Genomic DNA, 17528 nt, shown 5'->3' on the forward strand with positions numbered 1-17528 from the left:
ATCAGTTGGTTTAATGAGATATGAGACGCTAGATTCTTTAAACAAAGTCAGGGGTTCAAATATTGTATTTGCGAATAGAACAAACTGTATTGGAATGATCGCCCTTACCTATACAGTATCCGATCTAGATTAATCCATCAATAGATCGAATATCAGTGATTAATTCAAAAAAAATGTATTTACCATTTTATTTTAATGAAATTTCTACTGATTGCTTGAACATATAATACATAAATGGTCCTATAAGTCTGAATTTAAATAATATTAACAATATCTTTTAAAAGACAAAACTACAGTCAACTTATTTTTATACCGATTCAGCTAAAATGTTGTAGACAAGTCGATTAGTTTAATTCAAAACAATTTAATTTCAAATGAAATTAAGTACCTATGAGTTTTTGATTATTTTTAATGAAATTTGAGTTTAGATATTTCCAAACTAAAAAGAGAGAAAACCAAACTCCTTTCCGTCTCTACTACGCTGTCTAACATTGCCTACCTTCCACGTGTCATATATGATCATCATCCAATCACCTAATCGACACTGCACACGGTTGACGTGGGCACCCAGATGATCAAAAACCCGATTTTCACACCATTGAAAAGACTTTTCAAAACTGAAGTCTTTGGCCGAGTTCGACGCTGTCACTGGTGACATGTAACAGCGTTTTTTTCTTAAAGAAAGTATATAGAAGGTTGTCAATTATACTACTATTTTGGATTTTTTTCACTCGGGACTTATGCAATTACGCAAACAATTGAAAATTCTGAAACCTCATCGTTTGGAATATAAAAAAGTTACTATCTTCGTGTTATTTGTGTGAATTTCAAAGAAATTTAAAAATGGGTAGTTGTGTTTCAAAGGAAAGAAGCTTTTGGAGATTGACAAAGAAGAAGAAAAGGAAGGTTTTCTGCAAAATAAGGATCATTAGAAGCAGAGTTTCATCTCGTAAGCTTGAGAATGGGGAATTTGGTGCTGGTTCTAAGGATTTTTTTCGTGCTAGTTCAACTATCCAAGGTTTTTTCTCTCTCTCTTGATTACCCTTTTCATTTTATTGGTATTTGGTTTTGAGATTGTTGAATTTTGTTGCTTAGTTTTTGATTTCTAGGATGGATTGAGAGGGGTAAGGCTAAGAACTATTTTTATTTGTACAATCTTGTTTGATTGAAACATAAATGAATGAAGTTTTTGTTCTGAATTTTTTACCTGTATTTTACTGGTTTCAATGTCATGTTATGTAGACAGTACAGGCTGTAAATTTGATATTGATATTTGGTTTGGTTGCTATTGACAGGAAATGCAGACTTGGTATGGCGTGATTGTTTTTCAGTGTTTGAATCTGAATTGGATGAAGAATTTTATAGCGTTAATGATGGTATGTTTTGTGATCAGTTTAATCTCTCTTTTTCCCTTAAAGAATTAAGGTTGGTATGGATTTAAATTGTTATCTCGTTTCGTGTTGTTTGCAGAGATAATATCTGTCACCGGCTCTGAAAATCCATCTGTGTTGACTCTATCATCTCAATCGAAAGTAAATGATCATCCTACTGAGGGCAATCCTGTTTCTGTGGATGATATTTCTAGTGAAAGTATTCGTGCGGATGAAAAGCACGAGGCACATCACATCGAGCTTCTTCCGAATAATTGTTTGCCTTGTATTCCTTCAACTGCCCTTTCACTTGAGAGAAAAAGATCGTTTAACCCGGGTACTCCTAGTTCAAGGAAGAAAGCACCTCTGAAACTATCCTTTAAATGGAGGGAGGGACCTGTCACTCCGACATTAGGTGTGTTACGCTATTTTCTTTATTATCCTTGAGCATCTTATTTATTTATCATATGCCACATGTTTATGCTTGCATGGTCTTGTCTCATTTTAGTTTCTCCGAAGGTGCCTTTGCAAAGACCAGTAGCTGGTATCTCAGTCCCATGCTGTCCGAAAGAGAAGAAGATGCCCGATTGTTGGTCTCCTCTAGAACCACGTTCTTTCAAGGTCCGTGGCCACAACTACTTTAGGTGAGAACATATTGTCTTCATCGGTTTTACTTGCTTACTTTTGTCTTTTTAGTTAGAGGTTCCTTGTTATTTTTGCTGTTACCAGCTAACTGAATTCAGTGATACTAATATTTTCTCTTTTGACAGGGACAAAAAGAAGGAATTTGCTTCAAACTCTGCAGCCTTTATTCCCTTTGGAGTTGATCTCTTCTTATCTCCGCGGAAAATTGATCACATTGCTCGTTTTGTCGAACTTCCGATTTTTAATTTATCCGAAGAAATTCCTGCTATTCTTGTTGTAAATATTCAGGTGCTTACACCTTATTCATGTTTTCCCTTTTTTTTCCTAGAACCCACTCTTATCTGCACATTTTCCAGACTAAGACTGCCTTTCAACAGATGTTGATGCGAAACATTCCCTCCTAAGCTTTAAACAGAATTATTATTGTTTAACTAAGTGATTAGCATGTTGTTCAATTGTAAATTTCTTATATTCTTTGCTTGAAACGGAATTACGAACTTAAGTGTGCTCAATATCTTTATAGGTTCAAATTTCTTTGTACACTCCTTTTGAATTTTCTATCAATGACGTTTTCTTTTGGCCTGCAGATTCCTCTGTACCCTGTTACAATCTTTCAAAGTGAAAACGATGGAGAAGGGATGAATTTGGTGTTGTACTTTAAACTATCCGAAAGTTACTCAAAAGAGCTCCCGCATCAGTTCCGAGAAAATATTATAGTAAGTTAGATACATCCATTGCTCTCCGCTTCTATATTAGACATTTAATTATTGGAAGTCCCTTGTTTAGGACGTTGCTTTGTTGTTGTTTGTCTTATTTCTTTAACATTTCTCCTTAATACTTCTACCAACAGAGGTTAACAAATGATGAGGTTGAGCGAGTTAAAGGATTCCCAGTTGATACTATTGCACCTTTTAGAGAAAGATTAAAAATGATTAGTCGAGTGGAGAATTTGCCAGATCTTCACTTAAGCACAGCTGAGAAGAAGCTTATGAATGCTTATAATGAAAAGCCGGTTCTCTCACGTCCCCAGCATGAGTTTTACTTGGTATTTTTCTTCTTTAGAATGAGATTGTTTCATGATACGGACGAGGGATCGAGATAGTTCTGTTCTTTACTATGCAAATGGTTCTGATGGGTTAAAACTCTTTCAGGGTGAAAACTACTTTGAGATCGATTTAGATTTGCATCGATTTAGCTACATTTCTAGAAAAGGTTTCGAGGTGTTTCAGGACAGATTTAAGCTATGTACACTGGATTTTGGCTTGACAATTCAGGTAAATCTCTCGACTACCGGAGGATGCTTTCTATGTTTTGAGATTTTACTCGGACAATGCAGTTTATATCGGTCCGACTTCTTAACAGGGAAATAAACCCGAAGACTTGCCGGAGAACATGCTGTGCTGCATACGGTTGAATCAAATCAACCAGAGCAATTATGGTCAGCTGCAGTTATAGGCAATAATTCTTCTTTTTACAAAGGCAAATGCTTATATATTGTTTTTGCCATCCAACACAAAGTTGATCAAGAAATAGAAATAAAATTTTCATTTATTTTTTTAAAACCTTGAGTGACGAATTAATCTGTCCAAGTTGTATCGTGCCTTTTTTACGATCAGTTTGTATCCTTTTATTCCTTCTGTATAGATATATTCAGATCTCCAAGGTGAACAGTATGTATACGTGAACAATGCTTTCGTTTGTTTAGATTTTATGTAAGATCTGAGGTGAACCCCAGATAGGGCAGTACATCGAAAGACTCGACGTGGATCCACTTTGTTGCTGACCATTTCTCACCCTTTATCACCGGGCAACTTCCATGCAAACTCTTGGAATCAGGCGTTGCATCGAGATGAAGATTGAAGAACAGCAAAGCATCGCCTTTTCTGGGTTTCACTGCAAGAACAAACAGTATGAGAAAATGTATTAAGCTTTTCACAATCTGAAAAGGTAATGATAGTACCTGCATATCCATCTTTGGCACAATCTGACCAGCTTTCGTCCTTGAGCTGAGTATACTTTCCCTACAGAAGACAAATTGACGAGCGATGAAAGAAAGAACATGAAGAAGAAACTCACAGTCAAATGGTTACCTCATAATTCGGGAACACAGTTTCCCCACCGCTCTCGACATCGGATAAATACATAAGTACAGTGGCGATACGGTGACCGCCGAGCTTTAGGTTAGACTTGTCGAGAAAATAATCGAAATGTGGATCATACTTCTGACCATGCTCGTAGTGTAGTATTTGCATGGATTCCCCATTTTCTGTTTGGGATGCCGTATTAAAGTAAGATGAGAAAATGACTTTCCACATAGAATAACAACAAGCAAGTAACGAGACATACCTTCCGGAAGGAAGGTCCATGCAGCAATCCTGGCTTCAATATCAATAACTACGTCATCCTTCAGGCGAGAAATAAAGAACACCACGTTAGCATTTAAACTTCAACAATAAGCATGTATAACGCTTTCCAAACATGGGCCATCAACACAAACAATTACAATTTATTAGTGATATACAAAATTTTAAGATAAACACGGTCATTGAAATGGATAATTAATTGAAATAAATTTAAATTTCAAATTTGTCCACCTGAATCATATATAGGTATACCACTATTAACATACGGATATAAAAATATTTATTAAGGTGGATACATATTTATTTGCAACACAAGATTTTTGAATGGATGAGTACAAAGAAAATCTCTAGAGACATAATCAATAAAATAAATAATTAATCAAAGAGAATTCTGATTACAAGATGAATATTTATTCATCCCAGACCAAACGTGGATCCGTCACTAGTGATGTATACAGATGTTAATATCATCTGTGTTAACATGTCTAAAATGAGTATGTCCTGTTGACAGCTATTAATATTTAACGATTCAATGAACAAAATAATTAATTTTAAAATTTGGTGAACAAAATAAACGAGACTAAAACGTTTGGTGGCTATTAGTATAGTATACGAAGAGAATAATTTACAATACCTGGGCTTTCCGGAGAAACATGCCAGAGCTGGTTCTCTCTTCACTTTCCATGCTTTCGCCTGTTTCATCATCTGCCACCATTGATTTCTCTAATCTATCCTTAGCCTGAAATTCAGTGATTTAAAAGAAAGGTAATTAAGAATCACAAAATGAAATTCTTCAACAAAAGAAGTTGCCTACCAAAGCAATAAGGTGATCGCATTCCTCACTTGATAAAAATCCTTTATAAATAAAAGCCCTGCACCAAAAGAAATCATAAATTCCACAGTTTGACAAAATTAAACCGGGGAAAATATATAAAATGCAAAAAGAAGAGATAAATGAGATCTACCTAGGGTTCCATGAGAGTTTAGTAACACGAGTGGGATCAATGGGAACAGAAGAAGTTCCTCTTTTCAGTTGAAGCACCGATCCATTGATCTCAGCTGAACACAAACGGAGATGAAGGGAAATAATAAGAAGAAGAAGAATAAACCGGAGAAAATTCCAACAATCCATTACTGGAACAAGGGAATCCCTTGTCTGGGCTCCACTCGCTAATAGAATTACTGAGATGAAATTGTGAGAAGATCTCCAAGGCTTTACGTTTATGGAAGTTTATATTTGTTGCTTGGTGGAAATTTAAAAAAGGGAAACAAATCTGGAATTTCCTTTTTCTGGCGGGAGAACCATAACCGACAACGATGCGTTTAACGCTTTCCATCCAATGCCAGTTTTTGCCCCAACTAAACTACTCCAAATCTCGTTAAGTTTTAAGATTTATAATATTTCATCACAAAATTTTAAAACATTATAATTGTATAGCTAAACTTTGATTTTTCATATAAATAATCGAATAATGTGCTAGCTTTAGTACTGACGTGTGCTACCATAGAAGTAAATAAAAATAATTTTTTTTTATTAAATTTCATCATCTTCTTCTTCAAAATTAAGATTTTTCATCTATTTTTAGCCGTTGTTGTCAAAAATTATCATTCTTTAACATCTTTGTGACTATCTTAGACACTGACAAACTCGTCTCATCATTCTCTATCATTTTTCAGTTTAGATTTTTTTAAAGCCTCTTTAAAATTCACGAAATTAAATACAAAATTTTCACCAATTTTAGAGTTTGATAGTTTTCTTAAATTTGAGAACTTGGAGGTGTTTGTTCAAAAAATCGAAGAGTGAGAAACATTCTTTTGATAAGACAAATAACATAACTCGAAACTAGCCTTTCCGGACAGTCATTGAAGGATTTTGAAGTATTGAAACATCAACATTTAGATACATTTTCTTCGATTTAGAGTGTGTTTTATAAAAATCCAAAAAGAACAAAGATGAATGAAATGTGAATGTACTGATACTCATCTTATCGCAAATGATGACCGATGAACGATAATTGATCAATAAGGACAAGTACAGGAGTTGAGGATTGTCTGCAGGGATCAAAATGATACACAAATTGAATTTTAATGTCTAAAAATAAAATATTTTAAAGTTTAGTGACAACTTTTATACATAAACTAAAATTCACATGAAGAAAAAGTTCTATTATCATGCATTTAATTATTTGATGGACCAATACTAATATTTGAGTTAAAACCAAAATTAAATGCTTTAATCGAAATACTTTTGATGTTCGATGATAAAATCAATATAAACTTTAAAATTTAGTGATATTTACAGTAAGTCATCCTAAAAAAATAGGTTGTTTAAGGTTGATTGATTTACCTTGCTTATTTTTCTATTATTCATGTTATTAGGTAAGAGTGATTTAGGGGCGTGGTAATCCAATTATCATTACATAAAACTATCCAATTATTATCGTGGTTAATCACAAGTTGATTAAAGTGAGAGTAAGGTAAACTATATATTTTGTTTTCTACATCAAAATTATGTTTTCTTGTCGATTTTATAAATCTGAAGATTTAAAATTTTCTCGGAATTTAGAGTATACATCATTTAAATTTTTTAATCTTGAAACGTATAATTACTAGATTTGAACAAATTAAAGTAGATGCACTAAATTCACAAGTTCAATATAGTACATGGGTGAATGCAGAATTTGACCAAAAAAAGAAGTAACAAAAGAAGCTAAAATAAAATAACGAAGTACAAAATTAATTTTTCTAGCAGCCCATAACTTTATTTGGTTTGTGCACCACGCTGCCATCGTTTCCGGCCAAAGCTCTATACTTATCTTTCCTAGTGAAATTTGTACATTCATATGATAAGCTTGCAGCAATCATTCTTTGGATGTAATTCGCAACTTCATGGCTTGATTTCCCACCGCTGCAAGTTAAATCATATGGCAACTTGTTTAAGAATGTTACTTCATAAGCCGGGCTAGGGTTCATGAAGAAGTACAATGGGTCCATGCCTTTCCACCCTCTAGCCGTCGTTCAATGGAACATGCTCATCTTATTCGACATTGCTACGGGAACAAGTTCGTCTGTTAACTCCGCGAACAAAGCTGAAAACCTCAGTAAAAATGGTTCCCTACATGTTGTTCCTTCGGGGCAGATGACTAGGTCGCCTTCTTGTAAAAGCATTTTTATCATAGAAGCATCCGCGGCATGATCGCGACTAAGACGGGCGGTCTTGATAGGGGAGATGATTTCAGAGAGTATGTCACGGCGGCTACCGGACGGCGTAAAGCAGTGGAGAGGAAGATAGGGTCAAGTAGGGACCTATAAGAACATATGAAAAGGACTCCGGTTTGACCTATTGATTTTTTAGCCGGTGCGGGTGGGTTGCCCTTTATGTAAACTCTTACACCGAGTGCCCAAAAGGCAAATTACACTAACGGCATCGGGAGGAGGGAGCCGATGCGGAGGCAGGTGAGGAGGAAGCCGACAGGGATCCAAAGGATGATGAGAAGTGCCATGAATGGCGTTGGTTTTTGAACAAGCCGGCCATCATGGAAAACGGCAAAATCTCGTTGATAGTGCGTTGATTTTTTTTTTTTCACGAAATAGTGGGATCGTCAGATTAATTGCTCAAGTGGTGTCCTCTACAGTACCGGGGGTAGGTCGCCATGCACGCCCGGCGACCTACCAGGTCGCCATGCACGCCCAGCGACCTGGTAGGTCGCCATGCATGCCCTGCGACCTACCAGCCAACGACCTCCATGCCCATGCACGCCCATCTCGCCAAAGGAGCACGCCCATGCACGCCCATCCATGCCCTGCTGCATGCTCGCCTGCTCGCGACCTTGCCGGGACTCCATGGCCCCGAGTGTCCCATGCATGAACCGTTCCTTGGTCGCCTCGAGTGCCCCATGCATGAACCGAGCCCCGAGTGCATGGCACGATCTCCCCATGCATGAATCCTTGGTCGCCCCGAGTGCATGGCGACCTCCTTGGTCGCCGGGCGTGCATGGCGACCTAGGAGGTCGCTGGGAGTGCATGGCGACCTATGGTTGGGTTGTGCATGTCCCATGCAGAGCAAGCCACGTCGTAGGTCGCCCGGAAGGCATGGCGACCTACGGCCACACTGTTGATTTCGCCCTATTTCAGCAAATAATGTTGGGATAACGTTATTTCGTGAATTATTTATTTTGAGGGCATTATATCGTGAGTTTAGCCATGGAAAACTAACCGGTTTAACTTCTGGCTTTGCTGGAACCACAACTTTCCTGCAAACCAAATTAGAAAGCCTTTTAAACATATTATTAAATTACGGTCACAACGTAACATAACAACTACAAATACGACACAAAATTTTGTCTCTTGTATCACATTGATAATTATTAGAGATATACAAATTCAAATCATAATATCTCTAGTGTATTATTCTAGAAAGAGTGTGCTTGAAAAGAGTTGCACCTTGCACAATCTCATGAAAGGATAATCAGTCTTTTCGATCACCAAGAGCAATATTGGGCATAGGCTCATCTTTAAAGGCATTCACAAGTGCATCAGCCTTATTTTATCCCACAAGAATCCCTGGATTCTTCACCAAACCAGTCGCTCTACCTTTAAACACGTCGATTTCGGTTCCGATCACCATATCGGCTCCCAAATAATCCTTCAAAAATGGCTCCACCATAACCCTCGGGTTCGCCTTGAGCACGCATCTCTTCCCACAAGAAGAAAACACCCTCCAAGTCTCCGGATGCAAATAGCTCGAGTAAAACTTGGGCAAAACAGCTCGAGCCACGGATTTGATATCGGAAACTTTCATTCCGACGAAGCTCGCGAAGATTAAAACTCGAATACCTGCCGATTCGGAGATGAAATAGTAAAGGATCCCGGCTATAGGGGAAGCTAGAAGCAAGAAGAGAAGCCTTAATACGCCGCCAACTTCAAAGGCAACTAATGCAAAGTAAGGGAAAGAGCTTTATCCTCTTAGCAGGGTTCCGTCCATGTCGGCCACCACCGTGTCTTTTTCACGTCGAATTGATGCACATCGGGCAATGCTTGGAAACAATAAATTACTGTTTTTCCTTTGGTTTCGCCATTGTTAGGCTTTTAGAACAATATTTTTTTGAAGCTTCGTTTTGAGTTCAATATATACAAAGAAAAACCATAGAGTGTATAACAAAAGCCTCTGTGGGGCACCGAGATTTCCAAAATATTTCTTTGGGGACAAGGATAGTATTTTGTAGTAAAGTTTTATGTTACTTTTTTCCTTCTTGATTTCTTCAGAAAGGTGTGTTGGTCAAATAAAATATACTTCATTTTGTACATTAGTTGTAACATCCTCAATACCGGGTTAGTGACTAAATTGTAAAATCTCAGAATTTGGTGGTTAAAATAAAATGAATGAATAGTATAAAGATTTACATGTAAATTATTGTGTAGGATGGAATTGAAAGGAATAATGAATGAAAGGACAATAGAGTAATTGCAAGGAAAAAAATAATTAAAGAAGAGATATGTATGTATATAAGGATACACGTGGGTGAAAGGGGAGAAAACACTCAAGACTTCCAGAGTTCTCTTCTTCTTCTTTCTTCCTTGTGCGTGTGAACCAAAGCAAAGGTAAGATTTCTGATTATTGAGTTTCTTGTTAAATTTAATATTGGGCTTTGATTATTAGATGATAACTAAGCTTAAGGAAAGCTTAAGTTATCTTAACATCAAAGGATGATGGAGTTAGGAGAGATTTAAGATTGGAAGTTCTTAAATGAAATCTTGGAATAGAGTTCATAACTAGAATTGAAAGTTAAATTTGACTTGTCATCAATCTAGTTAAGATATACGAAGTGTTAAAAGCGAAATTCAAACATGTTGAATTATTGATGTAATTCTTGAATTACATATGAAGGATAGAATTTGGAGGTTTAAGATGAAATAAATGAGTATAAATTGGTCTAAGGATGTGTACTATAGTTAAGAATGAAAAAGAGGATTAAACATGAAGGATTTAATCCAAAATGAATGAATTTTCGGGTTTAAAAAGAGGATTCTGGGCAGAGTGCATCGATGCATCAATGTTAAAACCCAGAAAGTGTTTGAAGGTGAATCGATGCACAGGTAGTGCATCGATGCACTGTTTTAAAATAAAAAGATCGAATGCAATTAGTGCATCGATGCATAAGGCATGCATCGATGCATCCCGTTAATAATAAAACATCGAATGCATTTTATGCACCGATGCACAAGTAGTGCATCGATGCATACCTTCATTAAAAGAGGAAATTGGCATTTATCTTAATCTAAAGAGTGAACCATTAGAGTATATTAGCTATAATACTGATATAGATCCATGTGTGATTATGTAGATACTAAAAGTAAGCTTATTCCTGAACGATCAAAGGATTAAAATCGAATCAAAGCAAAGCTAAGGTGAGTGCATACTATATGTATAGTATAATGGAATAAGACTTGTAATAAGTCTAATTCCTATATTGATTTTCATAGTACAATAGTTGTGAACATGCATACATGATAATTATTGTAATACATGCATAAGGCATATATATGTTCATGTGATTGGATAAATGATGTATATATATGAATAGATTCAAATACACATGTGATATGATATGTGATATGAGAACATGACATGAGCTACATGATCACAAGAGAAATGACATGAGCTACATGATCATAAGAGAAATGACATGAGTACATGAACATATGGAATATAAAAATAATGCCCATAGTATACGATATGAGAGCTATAGGTGTAATTGGCATGCCAAGAGTCAAGGGTATAATAGTCCTTCGGAATGTAGTGGTCCTACGGAACATATATGACAGTCCTTCGGGATGAATACTGAACTAAGGTTCGGTGCCCCATGAGGGAATTGATACGAGCTGTGGTGACAGCATTAGTGCACAACCTCAATGCACTCACATACCTCTATTCTCAATAATATACATGGGTAATTGAAATACAAAGTAAAGTGAAAGTAGTACAAGAAGGTAAGTTTTGTACATGTATGATATGATTATATATGTTAGTGTAGTAGATACATGCATGTTGAAATGTCATGAAGGAAATGGTAAGAATGCATATTCATGAAGATATTGTTGCATATTCATTTATTGCCTCACTAAGTCTATGACTTAGCGTGTAAGTGATTTACACGTAGGTACCGAGAAATAAGAAGATTCAGAATAGCAGTGGCATGAACAACAACATTACTAAGAAATCAGATCAGAAGTAATTGACAAAGTAGGTATTTTGTTGTGTATAAAGTGTTGGTATGTAATAAGTGGTTAATTACGAATTCTCTGATCGATTTTGTATTAAGTGGTCTCTTTTATGTAAATTAAAGTATTTTGTTTTAATGAAAGTTTTAAATTCCCGGGATTTTTCTTTAAGTATTAAAGTTTGAAAAGTCAATGTGACATCTTGGACTTGTATTCGGGCCGAATATGAGTTAGGGGTGTTACATTTAATGGTATCAGAGCTACGGTTTAGTCGATTCTCGGTATAAACCGGAGTCTAGAGTGTCTGATAATGTATACATACCAACAAAATAGTAGAAACTTCTGATATGATGGGATAGTAAGTATGATGTTTTGCTAATAGAACTATATGGCTGTATTTTTATAGATGTCCGGACGAGGTAGTTCTAGGAATGAAGCGGGAGATGATAGACCCGCTGAAAGTAGTAATTCACCTGTCCTGGCCAGGTAGAGTGAAGAACAAACATCCTCTAGAATGCTTGTAAATGATCAAGATATATTCTTTAGAACGTTAGACGCGGTATTGACGCGTTTCCAACCTCCTGTTACTTCAACTCCAAAAATGAATGTTACGAAAGAGTTGAAGGGACTAGGAGCTCCAGAGTTTAGAGGGGAAGCCGATGAAGGTCCTGTTACTGCGGACCTTTGGCTTAATGACGTGAAGGTCATGCTTACGGGACTTCATTGTTCCGATGCTGAGAAGCTGGATGGAGTTATTTCCTTGTTGAGAGGACAAGCAAGGATCTGGTGGACTAATGTTACATTGAGGATGTCTAACGCCCAAGTAACTTGGTCATTACTTTTAGAAGAATTCAAGCATAAGTACATCGGAGATCAATTTGTTCATCAAATGAAGCAAGAGTTCATGAATTTGAAGTAATGGAATCGCACTGTATATGAGTACGAGTGTGAATTCAATAAGTTAAGCCACTTTGCTGCCGAGCTAGTTCCTACGGAGAAGGATACTTGTGAGTGGTTTGTAGAGGGGTTACGTCCTCGGTTGAAGGAAATGTTAATTATCTTGAATTTATCCTCGTTTCAAGAGGTAGTCAACCGTGCCAAGGCTTTAGAAAGAGCTCAGAACGAGAGGTTTGAAAATTCGAGAGCTCATACAGTCAAAAGATCGGGTGCTTCTTCGAGTTTTGCATCATCAAAAAGGGGCAGAGATGCTGGTTTTCGACCCCAAGTTAGATCAGAGTCAGTAGCATCCTCCTCTAGAGGATTAAATCAGATGAGTGGTAGACAAACTCAGTTAGTGGGATCTGGAGCTGGGAGATCTAATCAGAGTCAAGCCAGACAATGCTCACATTGTGGAAAGAATCATTCAGGGATATGCCGGATGATTTCTGGAGTCTGCTTTAGATGTGGGGGCGCTGGGCATTTTGTTCGAGATTGTCCAATGTTAACCAGTAAATCTACATAGCCAGAGAGATCTATTTCTGTAGGCCAGAGAGGAAGAGGTAGAGGCAGATGAAGAAGCCAATCGGAATCCTCTGTTCAACAGGAGATACACTCCACTGCTCGAGTGTACAACCTCAAGACCAATGAGGATTGTGATGACCCAGATATTATAACAGGTACCTTTCTATTGTTTGACAAAGGTTTTATTGTATTGATTGATACGGGGTCTACATATTCATACATTACTAGTAAGTTAGTGAAAGAATTGAACATTCCGTTAGAAACTACTAGCAATAAGGTGATAGTGACGAACCCATTAGGGCACAGTGCTCGGATAAATTTGGTGAGCCGAGGGTATCCCATACAAATTCAGGGAATTGAATTTCCTGCTAATCTGATGAAATTACCTTTCGACGAATTTGAAGTGATACTGGGAATAGATTGGTTATATCGTTATTACGCTAATATCGATTGTAGATTGAAAAGAGTAACGCTGAGAAGTCCAGAAGGGGTAGATGTGGTGGTATTTAGTGAAGGATGGAATCCATTGGCAAATGTAATTTCAGTAATGTCGGCGAATAAGTTATTGCTACAAGGATGTCAAGGGTTCATTGCTAATGTGCTGGATGTTAGAACCAATGAGAAAGGGATTGAAGGAATTCCTATAGTCAGAGAATTTCCCGATGTATTTCCTGCAGAGTTTCCAGGTTTACCTCCGAACAGAGAGGTAGAATTCCAGATTGAGATAATACCGGGAACAGCGCCCATTGCAATGACACCATACAGGATGGCTCCAAAAGAGTTGCAAGAATTAAAGATTCAATTACAGGAGTTACTAGACAAAGGATTTATTAGACCAAGTGTATCACCTTGGGGAGCTCCTGTTCTATTTGTTAAAAAGAAAGATGGATCAATGCGTCTTTGTATCAATTACAGACAACTCAATAAAATGACCATCAAGAACAAGTATCCACTTCCCCAAATTGATGATTTATTTGATCAATTAAAGGAAGCTTCAGTGTTCTCAAAAGTTAATCTACGTTCAGGTTATCATCAATTAAAGATTCAAGAGAAAGACATTTCAAAAACGACGTTTAGAACAATATATGGTCATTATGAGTTTATCGTGATGCCGTTTGGAGTTACGAACGCACCAACTGCTTTTATGGATCTAATGAACATGATATTCCAACCTTATTTGGATCAGTTTGTTGTGGTGTTTATTGATGATATTTTAATATATTCAAAGTCAGAAGAAGAGCATAGTTCATACTTACAGACTATTTTACAGATTTTACGAGACAAGAAGCTTTATGCTAAATTTTCTAAGTGTGAATTTTGGTTGAATGAAGTGATATTCCTTGGACATGTAATTTCTGCAGAAGGAGTTCGAGTGGATCCCCAAAAGATTAAAGTTATTCTAGAGTGGGAAGTTCCAAAGAATGTATCAGAAGTTAGAAGTTTTCTGGGGTTAGCTGGTTATTATCGAAGGTTCGTTAAAAATTTTTCTATCATAGCATTACCCCTAACTAAACTGTTGAAAAAGGAAGCAAAATTTGTTTGGACTCAAGAATGTCAAGAGAGTTTTGAAAAGTTAAAGAAGATTCTTACAGAAGCTCCAGTGTTAGTTCAACCTGAGTCTGGTAAGAACTTTATAGTGTATAGTGATGCGTCTCATAGTGGTTTGAGATGCGTATTAATGCAAGAAGGCAAGGCGGTGGCCTATGCTTCGAGACAACTAAAACTGCACGAGAAGAATTATCTAACACACGACCTAGAGATGGAGGCAGTAGTGTTTGCTTTGAAGATCTGGCGTAACTACTTGTATGGTGAAAAGTGCTACTTGTATACGGATCATAAGAGCTTAAAATACTTGATGACTCAGAAAGAGTTGAATATAAGACAAAGAAGATGGGTGGAATTTCTCAAAGATTATGAGGTTGTGATTGATTTCCATCCTGGAAAGGCAAATGTGGTAGCTGATGCCTTGAGTAGAAAGACGTTTGCAGCGTTGCGAACTCTTGATGCTAGATTATCTTTAAGAGAAGATGGTGCAATTTGTACAGAATTGACTGTCAAGCCAGCATGGCTAGATCGAATTAAAGAATTGCAAGCTAAAGATGGAAAGTGTTTAAAGAAGATACAACAGATAAGAAATGGAGAGGGTACGGATTATGAGATTAAGTCTGATGAGAATTTGTATTATCGAGAAAGATTGGTAATTACAGATGATGATGAATTAATGAATGATTTGTTAACGGAAGCTCATTGTAGTCCATTGACAATGCATCCGGGAGGGAATAAAATGTATACGGATCTCAAGAATCGATATTGGTGGCCGGGAATGAAGAAAGACATTACGAAATTTGTATCAAAGTGTTTGACTTGTCAATAAGTCAAAGCTGATCATCTGGTTCAGTCAGGATTGTTACAACCAATTTCAATTCCTCAATGGAAATGAGAAAACATAACGATGGATTTTGTCACGGGGTTGCCATTAACTTCGAACAAAAAGGATTCAATCTAGGTGATCATAGATAGATTGACTAAGTCAGCCCATTTTATTCTGGTACGAACTGACTTCTCCATGGATAAGTATGCGAAACTGTATATTAGAGAGATTATATGTTTGCATGGTGTACCTATTTCCATAGTTTCTGATCGAGATCCTAGATTCACATCACGGTTTTAGAAGTCATTACATGGAGCACTGGGAACTCGGTTGAACTTCAGTACAACGTTTCATCCTCAAACCGATGGTCAATCCGAGCAAACTATTCAAATTCTGGAGGATATGCTAAGAGCTTGTGTCATTGAATTCAAAGGATCGTGGGAAAGGTATTTACCACTTGCTGAATTTGCGTACAACAATAGTTATCAGTCAAGCATCAAAATGGCTCCCTATGAAGATCTATACGGAAGAAGATGTCGTACGCCCTTGAACTGGTATGAACTTAAAGATCGAGAAGTTATTGGTCCTGAGTTGATTCAGAATACGGAAGAAAAAGTTTAAGTAATTCAGAATAATCTGAAAGCCGCAGCTGATAGACAGAAATCGTATGCTGATTTAAAAAGGAAAGAGATTGAATTTCAAGTCGGATATAAAGTGTTTTTGAAAGTGTCTCCGTGGAAGAAAGTATTGAGGTTTGGATGGAAAGGAAAGTTGAGTCCTCGATTCATTGGACCTTACAAGATTACTAAGAGAGTAGGACCAGTAGCATATCAGCTAATTTTGCCACCTGAAATGGAAAAGATACACAATGTCTTTCATGTCTCAATGCTTAGGAAATATCGATCTGATCCATCCCACATCGTGACTCCTGAAGAAATTGAAGTTCGACCAGATTTAACTTATGAGGAAGAACATGTTCAAATTTTAGCTCACGAAGTCAAGCAACTAAGGAACAAGACTATTCCATTGGTTAAAGTTTTGTGGAGGAATCACAAAATAGAGGAAGCAATATGGGAACGTGAAGAGGACATGAGGATTAAGTACCCCTACCTCTTTGCATAATGAAAATTCGAGGACAAATTTTCTTAAGGGGGAGAGTTGTAACATCCTCAATACCGGGTTAGTGACTAAATTGTAAAGTCTTAGAATTTAGTGGTTAAAATAAAATGAATGAATAATATAAAGATTTACATGAAAATTATTGTGTAGGATGGAATTGAAAGGAATAAGGAATGAAAGGACAATAGAGTAATTGTAAGGAAAAAAATAATTAAAGAAGAGATAAGTATGTATATAAGGATACACATGGGTGGAAGGGGAGAAAACACCCAAGACTTCTAGAGTTTCTTCTTCTTCTTTCTTCCTTATGCGTGTGAACCAAAGCAAAGGTAAGATTTCTGATTATTGAGTTTCTTGTTAAATTTAATATTGGGTTTTGATTATTAGATGATAACTAAGCTTAAGGAAAGCTTAAGTTATCTTAACATCAAAGGATGATGGAGTTAGGAGAGATTTAAGATTGGAAGTTCTTAAATGAAATCTTGGAATAGAGTTCATAACTAGAATTGAAAGTTAAATTTGACTTGTTATCAATCTAGTTAAGATATACAAAGTGTTAAAAGCGGAATTCAAACATGTTGAATTATTGATGTAATTCTTGAATTACATATGAAGGATAGAATTTGGAGGTTTAAGATGAAATAAATGAGTATAAATTGGTCTAAGGATGTGTACTATAGTTAAGAATGAAAAAGAGGATTAAACATGAAGGATTTAATCCAAAATGAATGAATTTTCGGGTTCAAAAAGAGGATTCTGGGCAGAGTGCATCGATGCATATTCATAGTGCATCGATGCATCAATGTTAAAACCCAGAAAGAGTTTGAAGGTGTGTCGATGCACAGGTAGTGCATCGATGCACTCTTTTAAAATAAAAAGGTCGAATGCAATCAGTGCATCGATGAATAAGGCATGCATCGATGCATCCCGTTAATAATAAAACATCGAATGCATTTTATGCACCGATGCACAAATAGT

The 17528-nt window shown here is 36.6% G+C and overlaps 2 protein-coding genes and 1 pseudogene across 2 annotated transcripts; 1 reads left to right on the top strand and 2 right to left on the bottom strand.

Annotated features, from left to right (window-relative positions):
* Positions 1-738: 738 nt before the first annotated feature.
* Positions 739-3882, top strand: LOC120140790. The gene is made up of 10 exons (XM_039155775.1): positions 739-1018; positions 1296-1376; positions 1471-1785; positions 1879-2014; positions 2141-2303; positions 2603-2731; positions 2866-3060; positions 3167-3289; positions 3378-3532; positions 3871-3882. The coding sequence occupies exons 1-9, from the start codon at positions 844-846 to the stop codon at positions 3468-3470; spliced, it is 1410 nt and encodes a 469-aa protein (XP_039011706.1). The 5' UTR covers positions 739-843; the 3' UTR covers positions 3471-3532; positions 3871-3882.
* LOC120140980 (probable prolyl 4-hydroxylase 7) lies at positions 3607-5510 on the bottom strand. The gene is made up of 7 exons (XM_039155950.1): positions 5344-5510; positions 5193-5250; positions 5013-5117; positions 4362-4419; positions 4106-4281; positions 3976-4015; positions 3607-3908 (listed from the first exon to the last, which is right to left on the bottom strand). Exons 1-7 carry the CDS (start codon positions 5508-5510, stop codon positions 3724-3726), a joined length of 789 nt encoding a protein of 262 aa, XP_039011881.1. The 3' UTR covers positions 3607-3723.
* Positions 5511-7085: 1575 nt separating this feature from the next.
* On the bottom strand, positions 7086-9458 carry LOC120140981 (annotated as a pseudogene).
* Between the last annotated feature and the right edge of the window lie 8070 nt (positions 9459-17528).

The sequence above is a fragment of the Hibiscus syriacus genome, unplaced genomic scaffold (assembly GCF_006381635.1).
Source record: "Hibiscus syriacus cultivar Baekdansim isolate YM2019G1 unplaced genomic scaffold, ASM638163v2 tig00110788_pilon, whole genome shotgun sequence".
NCBI lineage: Eukaryota > Viridiplantae > Streptophyta > Magnoliopsida > Malvales > Malvaceae > Hibiscus > Hibiscus syriacus.